Source organism: Hemisphaericaspora subhashii, assembly GCF_019202705.1.
Source record: "Hemisphaericaspora subhashii strain CBS 10753 chromosome Unknown scaffold59, whole genome shotgun sequence".
Classification (NCBI taxonomy): Eukaryota; Fungi; Ascomycota; class Pichiomycetes; order Serinales; family Debaryomycetaceae; genus Hemisphaericaspora; species Hemisphaericaspora subhashii.
The window spans coordinates 28,490-42,679 of NW_026057329.1; the positions used below are offsets into that span (position 1 = coordinate 28,490).

Here is a 14,190-nt window from a genome sequence, read left to right on the forward strand (position 1 = left end):
TTTGTTAATTTGTATCATCAACATATGTATGTCACTTCTACTACTACAACTACTATTACAAGAAGATTCTTTTTTTTTAATTTTATAATTATCCTCTATATACTGTATAATTTACATAACGTTTGAAAACCTTAAAGCTAATGACCCTTCTTCTTTTGCTTATCAATATGAGCACGTAAAACCTTTTGTCTATCACGTAAAGATAATTTCTGCTTACCTTGGACTGCCTTCTTATGAATCATCATTACGAAATTCTTCTTTCTTGCCTTTTCTTTATTAGTAGTAGAATGTGGTTGTTCTCTCTTCCCCTTTCTAGATCCATATTTCTCACGATCTTCTCTTCCTTCTTTCATATGAGCAATTCTTTCTTCACGTAATTGTTTGTATTTGACCTTTCCTACCAAAGTAGTAGAATCAACTTCTTCTTCATTAACAATACCCATGACTTTAGCTACACCTGCTTCTGTTCTTAATTCTTCTAATTTGGCGAAATCGGCAGGAGTTAAGATTCTACTGGACAATAATTCATTCATGGCTTTTTGGGCTTCTTCTGCTTGTTCTTGTTTGGTAGGTTCAGTCTTTGTCTTCTTCTTTGGAGGTTGATCAGATTCATCGTCATCGCCTACTTCTTCTTCTTCTTCATCGGAAGATAAATCCAAATCAGAAACTTCTCCTTCCTTGGTAGATTCTTCTTCTTTGTCATCTTCTTCCTCGTCATCCTTTTCATCTTCACTATCGGAGATATTAATTTCCTTATCAGAATCAACGGTAACCCAATCACCTTCAATATCATCACCATCCTCATCTTCTTCAACTTCCCAATTAGCATCATCTTCTTCATCTTCATTTCCTTCAATTCCTTGTTCCTTTCTCCATTTCATCAACAAATCAAGACCAGGAATAGAAGTAACAGTATTCTCAACCCCATATTGAGGTAATCCTGCCTTTTCACCATGTTGTAATCCAATACTGGCAGTCTTACCTCTATCTTTCCTCAACAACATTTCTGGGGCTACTTCTCTATATAAAGAAATCAAAGATCTAGCTGCCATCATAACTGCTTTTGATTTCGATCCTTTATATTCAGTCAAATCTTGTAATAATGTAGCATCGATAGCTAATGGAGCTCTGGATAAGATTTCACGAATGGTATTCAAACCGGCGGAGGCGACTTCTGCAGCCACACCATCACTAACGAATTCGTCGGCGATTTTTCTGACTACGGTTTGGATTGATTCAGGGGGGACTAAATCATGAGAAGCCTGGGCGGATGCGGCCATGATTTGTGTAACGTTTCTTTGTTTTGGTGTTAAGTATTTCAAAAAGAATGAATAGATACCTAAGACGATTAATTTATGGGTACCGATTAATCTTGAGATAAGGTTCATAAATGTGATTTTTTGATCAAGATCGAATTTATTGGAGTTTTTACTGGATAAATGATTAGTGAATAATTGTTCAGCAAAACCTTGAGGATCTCTTAATAAATGGATAGCGGAGAAGTTTAAATAAGTAGCTGAATGTTTTGGACCGTTTTTCTTTTTCATTTGTTTGACTGCTTGTTCTAATCTCTTTCCTCTTTTTGAAGATTTCTTATTGACCTTTAATTTATGTTTAAGTTCATTCATATCGAATCCTTCTTCATCAGAAGATTCATCAAAATTTTCTTCTCTTTCCTTGTCGGCACCTAAAAAGAATCTAGCACCTGCAATCGCAACTTTAGCATCTGGATGTAATGCTGCTTGAGTCATGAAAAGTTGGCATGCACTTAGTAGGGTTTATGGAGAAGAGGTATTAAGAGACCAATTTTTAGTAGCCCATAAACCTTGATTATCTCTTTGTTCCAATAAATTAAACAATAAAGCTTGAGTTGATCTATTTAATTTTTGATTCTTAGCACCAGTATTTACTGATTTTAACAACGAAATCAAGGTGGTATAAATTTGTCGCCTCATTTGTTTAACATGTTGTCCAGCATGAGAATTAGCAGCACTATAAGCAGTCAAAAGTGGGAAGATTGTTTGAATCAAAGATTCAGCACTGATTATATCTTTATTTCTTAACATTGTTAAACATTGAATAATCTTTTCTCTTAAATCAGGGGATAAATCACGATGAGTATTTAATAAAATCGTCTTTAATTCTTCTGGGAAATTAGCAGTTTCTTTAGGATAACAAGCACAAACAGCAGATACGAATCCAATCAAATCTCCAAATTCAGTAGCTCTATCTGCTCCAGCTGGATTCATGAGGAATAAATCTCTTAATGATTCATAATGAGAATATTGTTGTAAAAATTCTTCATGATAAGATTCTGGATCTCTACGTACAACATTCTGTAAGAGAATGATATTGGTAGGTAAAATAGCGGCTCTTCTTTTCTTTCCCATGCTTGTTGTTTAAGTTTTCCTTTGTGGTATGTAGCTTCCTTTAAGAAATGGTTTTGATAAAGAGAGAGAGATGGGCATCTCTGCTATGGAATTTTTTTTTTTTTGGCGTAGCGAAACTAGCCTGGTGCGAATTCCCGTACTAGCAAGCAAACAAATTTGACAGTGCGATGAGAGAGAAAATATAGCACTGGAAAAAAAGAAATCAATTTGCTGCAAATATTATTTAACAATTTTTGTTACAAAAAACGATCGTTTGGAACCAGTTGTCGGTTACAAAGAAGCACAAATTTATTTAGCTATATATATGGAGTTACTTTACATGAACAAATTAACCCTGTCTGTACGGGACAGGGCAGTCTGATTCCTCTTAGAGTTCTCTTTCATTTTAGTTTTTACCTTTTCGGGATGCTTCCTCTCTTCATTTTTCTGCCTTTCCAGACCTACCCAGGCCACTTCTCCAAAAATTTCCTATCCTTGTTTAAAGAGCTTGTTAAGTTCAGGCTTGAAACGTTTCTTTTACTCTGAGGTTTCTTGGGCTCTAGTTCAGCCTGTAATCTCTTTGTTTCTTGATTTTTAGATTTCTGTTACCTGCTTTTCCATAAACCGACAAATGTTCCACGAATGCTCCGCTCTGGTTCTTGGAGAAAGTGTTTGATCAGTCAATCTAGCCAAACTCTTATATGCCTCTTTTGGTTTCTTGGGACTTGTGAATTCAATGGTTAGACATTCATTGGGAGGAGTTTCCGGATCGAGTGGGTTCATCGCCTTCGTAAGTTGTGAACTAGTCGTTTTCCCGACATTATCTGGAACCATGCAAGAAGTTTTTTATTCTGCCAAGACATACCAATTATCCTAGCTTCGTCACACTGTTTACCATTTGAAGCCTTTCTTAACTTTGGTAATTCTATAGCTCCCATTTCGTTGCTACCTTGACCCGTTTTTAGACCCGTCTCCTCTATACTCCAAGTATCTTCTGGTGAAACCTCGTCCTCTCGAAGAGCCTTACCGTATGATCTAGCAATGCTTCTGCAGCAACAGCTTCTGGTATCACTGAGGGGATAATAGTTTGCTGGGTTGCTTTTTTCAGATCATTATGCCTGTCCAAGAACTTTTTCACCCAATATGGTGGCAATTTATTCTCATAGCCATTTGCGATAGCAATTTCAGCAGCAAAACCAATCAATTGCCTACGACTAACAGGTCTACCTTCAAAGCTACTTCTTAAAATCCAGTTAGCAAGCATTGCTTCTTGGATTAGCTTCACTGGCATCTGATCTTCATGAGCTGCAACTCTATTCTGGCCCCCATTCACTCTAAATTGAAGGGTGGACGGAGAGATTCCAAATTTTCTTGCAATGGAGCTTACGGAGGGTTTAGGAATAACAGACAATGCTTGAAAAGCTAAATCAATCTTAGCCCCACGTTCCAATGCTCTTTTACGCTTCCCTGACATTGTTTGGAGTGCACGAATAGAGGAAGAGTGAATATACCCAAATCTTGAAGGTGCTTGTAAAAAACGTTGGTTGGCGTTTAGGTTTTACTGTAATAAAAAACCATCGCTGTCTTAACTTACCCGGTTGCCTTAAACAATTAAATTAAATTTTATATTGAACTTAAATGTAGAAACCATATTTACAATATTACCAAATATTAATAGTAATAAGAAGAAGAAGAGAACTCATAAACCCAACACTTTTCAAACAAACCCAATAAAGACTAACCTACTAAACAAATAAATAATATAAAAACAACAACTTCTAATTTAGGTTTGCAGGGTTAAATAATCCTTGAAGATTTTCATAATTAATCTTTTTCGAAACAGCTGTTTTTTGAATATGTGAAGTAGCACTATGAGCAGCTGATATTCCAGTCCCGTCATCATGGATTTGAACACCTGGGAATGCATCACGTAATTCTGGTGGTAAGGAAGTAGTTCTGGTTCTTTTACGACGATTAGATGCTGAAGTATTACCAGTTAATTCATCTGCTTCTTGTTTTAATCTTTTTCGTTCTTGTTCTACTAAAAAGTCATGATTAAGACCAGTCCATATTCTTTCTTTCATTTCTTTTTCTTCGGCTGTTAATTGACTTTCTAATACTATTTCATCGTCATCGTCAGAATTCAATTCAACTTCGGATGATACACTTTTCAAAATGTCTTCAGTTTTGGGTAAGTTCTTAACTAAGTTTTTGGGCCAATTAAGATTCCAAATTTTATCTAAATCGTTTTCACGTGTGTCAGTTTGTTCATATGGAGTTCTATAAAGGGCATTTTTCAATTTTTCCTTCTTTCTTTTAAGAATCCTATCAATTTCACTTGATATTTCATCTTGAGTTAAAGTAATATCAGTCAAAATGGTATTTAATAACATTTGCTTTTCTTTTTCTTCTTTAGGCAACTTCGCCAATTCGTCATCTTTATCAGTCAATTTCGAAAACTTTTCTTCTAATTCTAATTGTCTACTAATTTTTCTTTCTAATTGTCTATTCTTAGTAAAAGAAGGTGGATTCGAACTTTCAAGTTTTTCAACTTCTCTAAATGATTTCACAGTTAATTCACCGGCTTTTGTTTTTCTAAATTCATTTAATCTTCTTTGTAAAGTTTCTTCACCAACATGAGCAACAGCCACAATTTCGGCATGAGTTCTTCTAAAATTATTCATTCTTGCAGCTAACAATACACATGCTCCTGCAATACCTGCAGGTCTTCTACCTTCATGAATCCAATCATCTGACATTCTTTGTGCTAATTTCACTGCATCTTTTACCACTTTGGTATTCTTCTCTTTAAAATCCAATTTCTCAGCAAAATGTTGAATAAAAAGTGACGGATCAGCCAAAGGCAACGATGTAATATGTAAAGCTTTAACCATTTTCAAAAAAGTTGCACCCAACGAGAACACTGAAATTTGTAATCTTGAACTAAAATCAATCAACATATGATGAGTCTTTTCCTTTCTACAAGCAACATATAAACAAGTCGCCAATACATTATTAGATCTTCTTCCTTGGACAAAATTCAAGGTCAAAGCCAATCTAAACCATTCACCAGCAGCATCAGCGATATAATCAGGAATACTTAAAGCAGCAGCTATTCTTCTTATTTTTCGTTTCCCATTAGCTAAAGTTTGTTCTCTACTTTCCATGGCATTTTGACGTCCACCAAATGTTGCTCTAGCTTGATCAGCTCCAACCATGGCACCATGTACCATAGCTGCACCTGAGGAAGATTCACCGAATTGGACTTCACTGACAATTGGATTTTCTTCCAATACTGTTCCACATCGAAGACATGAAACATCTCCTGCTGCTGTATATCTATTCACAGCAAAGTGGGTATGTCCACAGTTTTTACACGCTTGTTGTAATAACTGAAAACATGAGTATAGCTGTAGATGAAGAAATCTCACCACCTCCTCACTGCGGACTATGTGTTGTGGGGGGGACCGGGGGTGAGTTGTACTGGTTGTTATTGTTGTAAAGGAAAGTATCATGTAAAAATGTGGTTTGCACTACTAAAAACAAGAAATAAGAGGGACTGCATACAACCATCCATATTAAAAAAAGAAATTAAAAAAATAACGTGTTTCTGTGCTGAAAAACTCTAAATCGGCTACTCAGTCATACAGAAGATACTATAGACCGAGACGGAACCCCAACAGAGGAAGCAACAGCTGTTCGATAAAAGAATTGAAAAGGGAGAAGTTGGATTTGCAATGACAGATATAATGGAACTGGATTCAAATATCGAGGTATATGTCCCTCCACAGGGCGCTATTCGCTCAGGAACATGCTCGCCAAGGCTAGAACGTGTAAGATCGGTATCTCTGGTAGAAACCATTTTAGAAACAGTAGAACAACAACCCTCGACAACACATACTAGTATATTTCCTTATAGTTTAGTATTAAAAGTGCTAACATCAGAGCCTAGAGATGTGCTACAGCTGGAAAGAACATGTTTGACCTTTATACGATTCTCAACCGCATTATTCTTTACTGCCTTGGGTATAATCCTAAATTTCAAATTGGATACTTCTGGTGACAAACAGCCAACTGATCCCAGTGATCGCTATAAGAAGTATCATACAAGATTTGCTACTGGAATGTCATATGCTTTATTGTTCTTTTCATTGATTGTTTTAATAATTAGTGGGGTTAATTATTTTATTACGGTACTGAGATATGCTCAGCGTAAGATTCAAACTTATAGTTTTAATAATCTTAGTACGATGATTGTTATGACTGGTATTATCATAACCCTAGCGGCTATTAATATATCGATGTTAATAGATGAATATCTACAGGAGTCTTGATAGAGTGTATATACTTTAATGTTATTTATTTATTAATTAAAATTCTATAAATTATCTCTATGCTTTAGTCTTCTTGTTAAACTTCTTAACTGGTTCTTCCTTCCCATGTTTTCTCTTGTTGATCTTTCTACGTTCCCCAAAGTTTTCTTTATCCATCTCCATCATTGATTCACGCTTAGCTACCGAAGTTGTAGTCAAAGACTCCTTGATAACTTTATCATCGGACTGAAGAAGGTTATTTAGGTAGAAAAATAAATAAGAAAGAAGTTATGAAACCTACCTTTCTATATCTTTCTCCCCAACAATCGAGATCGCATCCCCCTTTCTACCTGCTCTTGCAGTTCTACCTACTCTATGAATGAAATCATCTGGATCGGCAGGAATATCGAAATTCACCACTAATTCAACACTTGGAATATCTAACCCTCTAGATGCAACATCTGTAGCAATAAGAATCCTAGCTGCACCGCGAAACTTAGATACATTCCTCAAATATGCAAGTCGAACTCCGTAAACACTTACATACGATGCAACTCTAAATTCAAGTTTTCTTAAAGTACGACGAAGGACTTCGGCAGTTATGGTTCTATTCACAAATATAACCGCGGTGGAATCCTTATATTGATCAAGTTTAAGTATACTATTCAAATATGCTTCTTTGACATATGAAGGTACAAATACATATTTGATTTTTAAAGTAGATGGAATAGCAACTTTATCTACTGTTTCAACTTCATGCATAAACACGGGTAATTTCCCCTTTGGTGTAGGTTTATCTTTCAAAGTACGTACTGCATCAGTAACAGTAGCAGTAAACAACAAAGTCTGTCTCTTTTCACCGGATGGTAACACTTTAAAACATCGTTCCAAATCACTAGCAAAACTATTACTCAACAATCTATCAGCCTCATCAAGCACTAAATATTTAATACTCTTCAACCCCTTAATAGTCTCCTCCCCACTATTTAAAATATGGTCAGCCAATCTTCCAGGAGTAGCAATCACAAAATGTGGTCTCTTTTGTAATTCAAGTGCTTGTTTCACGATATCCTCCCCACCAACAATCACACTCACTTTAATATTCATATTGGCACCTAATGCCGCAAATTGTTCAGCAATCTGAAGAGCTAATTCTCGAGTTGGTGTAAGCACCAATCCAAAAATCCCAAATGGATCTTCTGACCATTGTGTCATCATAGGTGCAGCAAAGGCGATGGTTTTACCACTACCGGTTTTTGCTCCCCCAATACAATCATGCCCCTTGAGAATTGCGGGTATACAGGCTGATTGAATAGCAGTTGGGGTATAGATTTTCATAGCATCTAGGGCTTCACTGAGCCATCTTGCGACTCCTAATTCTTTGAATGACATGTTGGGTATGGTTTGACTTTGGGTTGTAGGGGGGTTATTGAAAATTGTGAAGATCATCTCGTTTATCAATTGTAGCGAACAAAAGAAAAAAAATTGAAAAATTCCGGGGAGTCACGTGTAGATGTTAATTCCGGTAGCGGTGGAGATGTCCATGAGCGGTTCCTTCAGAAAGGCGAAGGTTTGCCTATTCTGAAACGTCTCTCTAAATTTGCATCTAAGTAGAATCTTTAACATGTATGGATATGATAAAGCATTCTATTGGTAAAGCAAGGATCCTGTTCTGGAATACCAACTGCACAAATGGGTGACTTAGTCAGCCTATGTTGAATTGGTTCTATTGCAGAGATAGATTGGATATTACGTTGGCCAATTCACTGGTTATTGCCTCCCTTTCAAGAAGTTTCTATTCGTTGTTGAGCTGATTAGGGTTTGGCTATTTAATGATTCCAGTTTGCAACCATCACTTTTAAATTTTCGCACCGATTTTTTTCATCCCCCATCGAACAAATTTATTTTCCCCCAAATATCTCTCCAATCACAGAATATCTAATCCCCTCTTAGCCCCATCAAAAATGATAAGAACATTTCGAGCATGGCATACATTGCGACCATTACAAACGAGGCAAACAATCCCAACCAGACACTTCTCTCAGGGAACTTGTTTATACCGGAAGAAAACCCCCGATAATGAAGAATATGTTACCGAATTCGATCTCGACCTCGAACAAGAATTCGACCCGGAACCAGAATCAAACGAACCAGAATTCGAACGTCACCTCCATTCCCAAGCCAGTGGAGAACCATTACCAAACTTCATCCTCCACACCGAAGAACCACCCAGTCAATTCCCTCCAGTCACAATCTCCGACAATAACACTTCTATTACTTATACACCCCTCACCACTAGGGATCGAATTGGCTTAACGGATAGATGTCTTTCATTTGCTGGTTATTTCCTGGGTAATGCCCATCATTCCCATCATGTCTTTTATTCCAGCACTATGGCCCAATTCGCCAAACGGGCCGCCAAGATTGAAAACAAAAAATTTGTGGATTTGAAAATCGTGAAAATGGTGAGTGGGAATGGTGGGAATGGATGTGTGTCATTCTTTAGGGATGCGTTCAAACCGACTGGTCCTCCTGATGGGGGTGATGGTGGAAATGGGGGGGATGTGTATATCAAAGTGGTTGAATCGGGGTTGAATTCATTGCATGGTTTGAGGAGTGCATATGTTGCGAAACCGGGTTTAACTGGTTCTGGGGATCAATTGGATGGAAAACTTGGTGAGGATGTTGTGATTGAAGTCCCAAGGGGCACGATGATTAGATGGATACCTGACCCAGCGGAGTTGAGGAGATATTTGAGTTGGAAGGAGGGGCAGACTTTGGATGATTTATTTCTTCAGATGAAATGTGATGATTATAATAATATTCAGTTGTTTAGAGGTGGATATAATCCGGGCGAAGGTTGGGTATTTAAAGATGCTGATGAGGAAACTTATAGGTCGAAAGATTTTTTTAAGGAATTGAACAAAAGAGTTGTTCAATATGATAATGAAACTATTGATGAAGAGATTAGGTATGATAAATTCCCAATGTTGGGTTTTGATTGTAATAAAGTTATGGAAAAACCAATGTTGATTTTGAAAGGTGGTAGAGGTGGAATGGGAAATATGCATTTCTTAACTAATAATATTCGTAATCCTCGATTCTGTAAAGTTGGACGTCCTGGAATTACGGCACATTTCTTATTTGAATTGAAGTTAATTGCTGATTTAGGTTTAGTTGGATTACCTAATGCTGGTAAATCATCTTTATTAAGAGCTATATCAAGAGCAAGACCAAGAGTTGGAGATTGGAAATTTACAACCTTACAACCAACTGTAGGAACCATCTTCACTACAATTGATAAAGATCCTTTCACTGTTGCTGATATTCCTGGTATTATTAAGGGAGCATCGGAAAATAAAGGGATGGGATTGGATTTCCTTAGACATATTGAAAGATCAGCAGGATTAGTATTTGTAATAGCATTAGATTCTGAAAATCCGGTTGATGATTTGAATTTATTATTGGAAGAAGTCGGTGAAAAAAGAATGAAAGATAAACAAGTGTTGATTGTTGCAACCAAAGCCGATTTAAGTGCACATGGTGAAAATTATCATTCATTGAAAAAACATTTGGAAAACTATCATCCAGATTGGAAAATTGTTCCTGTATGTGCACCAAGAGGAGAGAATATTGACAAGTGTATTAAGTTGATGAGTGAGATTGCTCAAATTACCAAAATGAATAACGAGAGAGAAGGGATCAGATGGAGAAGAGCAACTTGATTAGAGATGAAATGAAATGTGTCTAGCCAGCATAGTAAGTTGTAACATTTTTAGAATTTTAAGTTTTGAGACATTCTTGTATCAAACAGTTGACTGCATAGGATGATGTGTAAATATACCATTAAAAATATAAATTACCGTATGATCGTAGCCACTAGGGGTACAACTACCGAAAAAAACAAAGAAAACAATAACTCTGTGTAACATTCACTTCTCTCGCCAAATGTCTAATTCACATTTTGGTGATAAAACACAAAGAAAAATAAAATGTAGATACCAAGTTCATACATTACTCCTTTCAACACGGGTAGACACTCATTTGGTAAGAAAACGTGAATTTAGTTTTATGAGCTCTGGAATTCTGGTTATGTTGCAATCTCTACCATTTCTTACTTAGTAACCAAGCTTGTATGTTAGAGGCTACTAGACACACAGTGTTGTGTTGTCAATATCGAAAATATCTTTCAAGCCATTTACTGAGCCATTTACTTATAACTCCGAGAAAAACCTTAAATAAAGGTAATCAGCTTATCACAATCGGGTTAGTATACTGTTCTCCGAAAAAGACTGATTATCATGTGTGGCGCCTCCCCCTGTGGAACCACCGGGTTTCAACTTGAAATATTTAGCAACTACGTTGGCTCGTTTAGAGTGAGGTAACATCATGGTATGGACTAAAAAGAATATTTATAAATGCAACCCATTTTTTTAGTCAAACGCAGGGGTTGAAATAACTTAAATTACAGATCAATACTCAAAGTAAAGAACTAACGACAAGCAACAAAAGGTTTAAGTTTTTCTACATTTGGTAAATGAAAAATGATTTTCATTGTGAAAGAAAATTTTGAAAAATTTTGTCCAGCAAAGCAAAACACAACAATAGTTTGTGTTGTGGTACAGTACATTCACATAGTCTCTTAAAACACTAATTTCAACTGAAGATAAGCGTGTGATGATTGAAAGTATTTGGCGTTTAAGAGAACAAATAAAGTCGTTCGCCTACATTTATGAAACGTTTAATAATGGTTATGTATGTACAAATAGGCGATCATCAACAGTGAGTTTTGACGGCGGGTAGCAGATTGAGATGGGTTCTCGCTTTCTCGTACAGTTGATTCTTTCATGTGGGTTTGTCTCTCTTGGACGTTGTAGATCCCGGGAGTCTATTCTATGTATTTATAATCTCCACATTTTTCAATCGTTAGTTGTTACCATTTCAATTTATACTGTAACAAATCACTAATTTAGTTTCTTTCTTTGCGGTTGTTCTGCGAGGGGCAGAAGAAAGAAAGAAGAAAAATTAAATTTTATTGTAAAAGAATATTTTTTAAATCTTTTTGTTTGTGAAGATCCAAATTATTTTTTTATGTATGCTGCATAAAAATAAAAAATAAGCTTATGAAACCGGCAACCACAAAAAACGCAAAAATTTTAAAAAATAATGAGCAATAATAAATAAAAATAAATAATAATAATAAAAATAAAACCGCCTTATATTATTAAATTAATCTGTATTTATATATAATCAATGAATGAATCCCAATAGAATTTTCTAGATAAAAATTTTTACTGTTTTTCTCAATCTGTACTTTTTTATATATCAAGCTCTCCCCTATCCAATCGCTACTAGATTGCATTTTACAACAACTGTATTACTATTTACTACCACTTACTTTATTCGCTAGTGTATGCGTTCCTAGTATTCCGGACTTACCAAATATCTCCGAATAGAATTTTGCATTTTACACATTCAACCCTTTTTTGCGAATTAACATATCCTGCAAAAAAGATATACCACTTATATATTGAGGAAAATCAAACGCGTCCCCCTTTTATTCAATAAGAAGCAATATAGGAAACTGATCAATTATGTTAAAGATGGACTACTTTACACCAATTCCATACTTTGGCAGAGCCACCAACGAGACTCTGACTCCTTCATCTGTATCTTCACAAGTATCATTATCAACCATAAAATCATTAACAGATTATCACATCAATAAACCGACCTTATCAGTAGAAACAGTATCTGATAGAGAACTGGATGGAAGTAGTGACGAAGATGAACAAGAAGAACAAGAATATCAAGATACTTTTGAAATCGATATAAACCCATTCAATAATGAAGAAGAAGCTTATTCACCCTTAACTCCTCCATTTGAAGTATGTACACCTCCTATTCAAAAAGATTATATAACGACTACCAGACCTTCAATCCAACCCTTTAAAAATCTTACTCCATATAATTTCTTAATTGTTGATGATAATTTAATTAATTTAAAAATATTAAATCGAATTTTATCCAAAATATATCCAAGATCAACAATAACACAAATACAAGATTCTAGATTAGTTAAAGATATTTTAACAGTCAATAAATTTGATGTTGTTTTTTTAGATATTGAAATGCCAGAAGTTACTGGTATTGATTTAGCTCAACATATTAGACTTGATTCAACTAAGAATAATTGGGGATTAATTGCAGTTACTACAATGAATAGTCCTCTGGATTTGAAGTTGTTTAAATCAATTGGTATTGATTATACATTTAGTAAACCAATGACTTGGGGTTTAGATGTAATTGGAGATATCATTGATTCAGTAATTGAATTAAGAAAATCGAAAGTATAAAAATAGAGTTGGGTTTTTAAGGGTTATTATTATGGTGTTTACGATTATTTATTTATTCATATGGGTTTTTTAATGGGTTTTTTTATAGAAGTTAATAGTTTGGCTGATTTGCCATTGGTTGTTTTATAGTTTTTCATTTCTTGAATATATTAATTATAATAGAGATTATTATGTGTATCTTCTTCTCTTCAGGTGTTTTTGCATCCATCGACCCAAAAAAAATTAAGGCGTCCGTTCCGTAGCGGTCGGATGCGAAAGAATGAAAAACAAAAAACAGTACCAAAGCCCGGGCGGATAGTCCGGTCAGGTCCACAGAGAGAACCCTGTCCAAGAAAAATTTGAGAAGAAACGTTTAAACGAGATGACTATTTACGGTTGGGTGTCTCTTTTCTTTTGAAATGTTCACCTGTTGTCTTGCAGAAATTTAATTACATTTGTTTACAACTCGTGAGTCAGGGCTGACACACTGGGGTGCAGTTGAAAAAACTCTTTCTCGACCATATTCCGTTGTGCAAAGTATCACTAGGTAATTACTCCTCATTTTTTCTTGGGTTGAGTCAATGAACATGTCATTCATCTCCCTGTAAGCTTGCTCTTCTTGGCATCCCCCCTGAAACCTCCCTTTAAACCCAAAAAAAAATTATGGACCTGAATAATCTCCTCTCTCTGTTTTACGTGGTCATTCATTCATTTACAACGCCGTAGTGATAATTTCTCCCCACTATCTATCGACAGAAAATAAAAGATCCAAAAATAAAATATTTTGGGATCAATCAGTTAGAGAGAAATCAAAAGAACTTCTTCTTTCTATAAATAACCGCCTTTGAAATTTTTTTGTTTTGAAAACAATAAGGCGTTGCTAAATGGAAACTTGGAAAATTATTATCTTGCGTTAGAAAAAAGGTACAGACAATTAATTTCATACATAAAAAATAAACCTAATTCATCAAAGATTTGTAAAAAATATTTTATTTCACAATTACATTATCCATCACTATACACATACATGCATGTATTAGGAAAGAAATATTCCTGGGGACGGCATACAGCTGCATAGAATCATCTGTCTATGAGCGTTTGGTTCAAAAATTTATACTGCACACTCAATTTTCAAAAGCGCAATTTTATTCAGTTGAGTACACGTTTCATGAT

The 14,190-nt window shown here is 35.4% G+C and overlaps 8 protein-coding genes across 8 annotated transcripts; 3 read left to right on the forward strand and 5 right to left on the reverse strand. All coding sequences in view use genetic code 12, as the record gives it.

The window, feature by feature from the left end:
- Window positions 1–137: 137 nt before the first annotated feature.
- Window positions 138–1,751, reverse strand: J8A68_003839 (SDA1; the record flags this gene model as incomplete). Its single annotated transcript, XM_049407736.1, has 1 exon — window positions 138–1,751. The coding sequence occupies one exon, from the start codon at window positions 1,749–1,751 to the stop codon at window positions 138–140; it is 1,614 nt and encodes a 537-aa protein (XP_049262864.1).
- A 27-nt stretch (window positions 1,752–1,778) lies between these two features.
- On the reverse strand, window positions 1,779–2,390 carry J8A68_003840 (uncharacterized protein; the record flags this gene model as incomplete). Its single annotated transcript, XM_049407737.1, has 1 exon — window positions 1,779–2,390. One exon carries the CDS (start codon window positions 2,388–2,390, stop codon window positions 1,779–1,781), a length of 612 nt encoding a protein of 203 aa, XP_049262865.1.
- A 573-nt stretch (window positions 2,391–2,963) lies between these two features.
- J8A68_003841 (uncharacterized protein) lies at window positions 2,964–3,843 on the reverse strand (the record flags this gene model as incomplete). The annotated part of the gene is made up of 3 exons (XM_049407738.1): window positions 2,964–3,193; window positions 3,235–3,416; window positions 3,500–3,843. 3 exons carry the CDS (start codon window positions 3,841–3,843, stop codon window positions 2,964–2,966), a joined length of 756 nt encoding a protein of 251 aa, XP_049262866.1.
- Window positions 3,844–4,147: 304 nt separating this feature from the next.
- Window positions 4,148–5,946, reverse strand: BRF1 (transcription factor TFIIIB subunit; the record flags this gene model as incomplete). The annotated part of the gene is made up of 2 exons (XM_049407739.1): window positions 4,148–5,817; window positions 5,937–5,946. The coding sequence occupies 2 exons, from the start codon at window positions 5,944–5,946 to the stop codon at window positions 4,148–4,150; spliced, it is 1,680 nt and encodes a 559-aa protein (XP_049262867.1).
- A 160-nt stretch (window positions 5,947–6,106) lies between these two features.
- J8A68_003843 (uncharacterized protein) lies at window positions 6,107–6,703 on the forward strand (the record flags this gene model as incomplete). Its single annotated transcript, XM_049407740.1, has 1 exon — window positions 6,107–6,703. One exon carries the CDS (start codon window positions 6,107–6,109, stop codon window positions 6,701–6,703), a length of 597 nt encoding a protein of 198 aa, XP_049262868.1.
- Window positions 6,704–6,760: 57 nt separating this feature from the next.
- On the reverse strand, window positions 6,761–8,074 carry DBP8 (ATP-dependent RNA helicase; the record flags this gene model as incomplete). Its single annotated transcript, XM_049407741.1, has 2 exons — window positions 6,761–6,928; window positions 7,007–8,074. 2 exons carry the CDS (start codon window positions 8,072–8,074, stop codon window positions 6,761–6,763), a joined length of 1,236 nt encoding a protein of 411 aa, XP_049262869.1.
- A 572-nt stretch (window positions 8,075–8,646) lies between these two features.
- Window positions 8,647–10,407, forward strand: MTG2 (putative GTPase; the record flags this gene model as incomplete). The annotated part of the gene is made up of 1 exon (XM_049407743.1): window positions 8,647–10,407. One exon carries the CDS (start codon window positions 8,647–8,649, stop codon window positions 10,405–10,407), a length of 1,761 nt encoding a protein of 586 aa, XP_049262870.1.
- A 1,869-nt stretch (window positions 10,408–12,276) lies between these two features.
- Window positions 12,277–13,038, forward strand: SRR1 (Srr1p; the record flags this gene model as incomplete). Its single annotated transcript, XM_049407744.1, has 1 exon — window positions 12,277–13,038. One exon carries the CDS (start codon window positions 12,277–12,279, stop codon window positions 13,036–13,038), a length of 762 nt encoding a protein of 253 aa, XP_049262871.1.
- Between the last annotated feature and the right edge of the window lie 1,152 nt (window positions 13,039–14,190).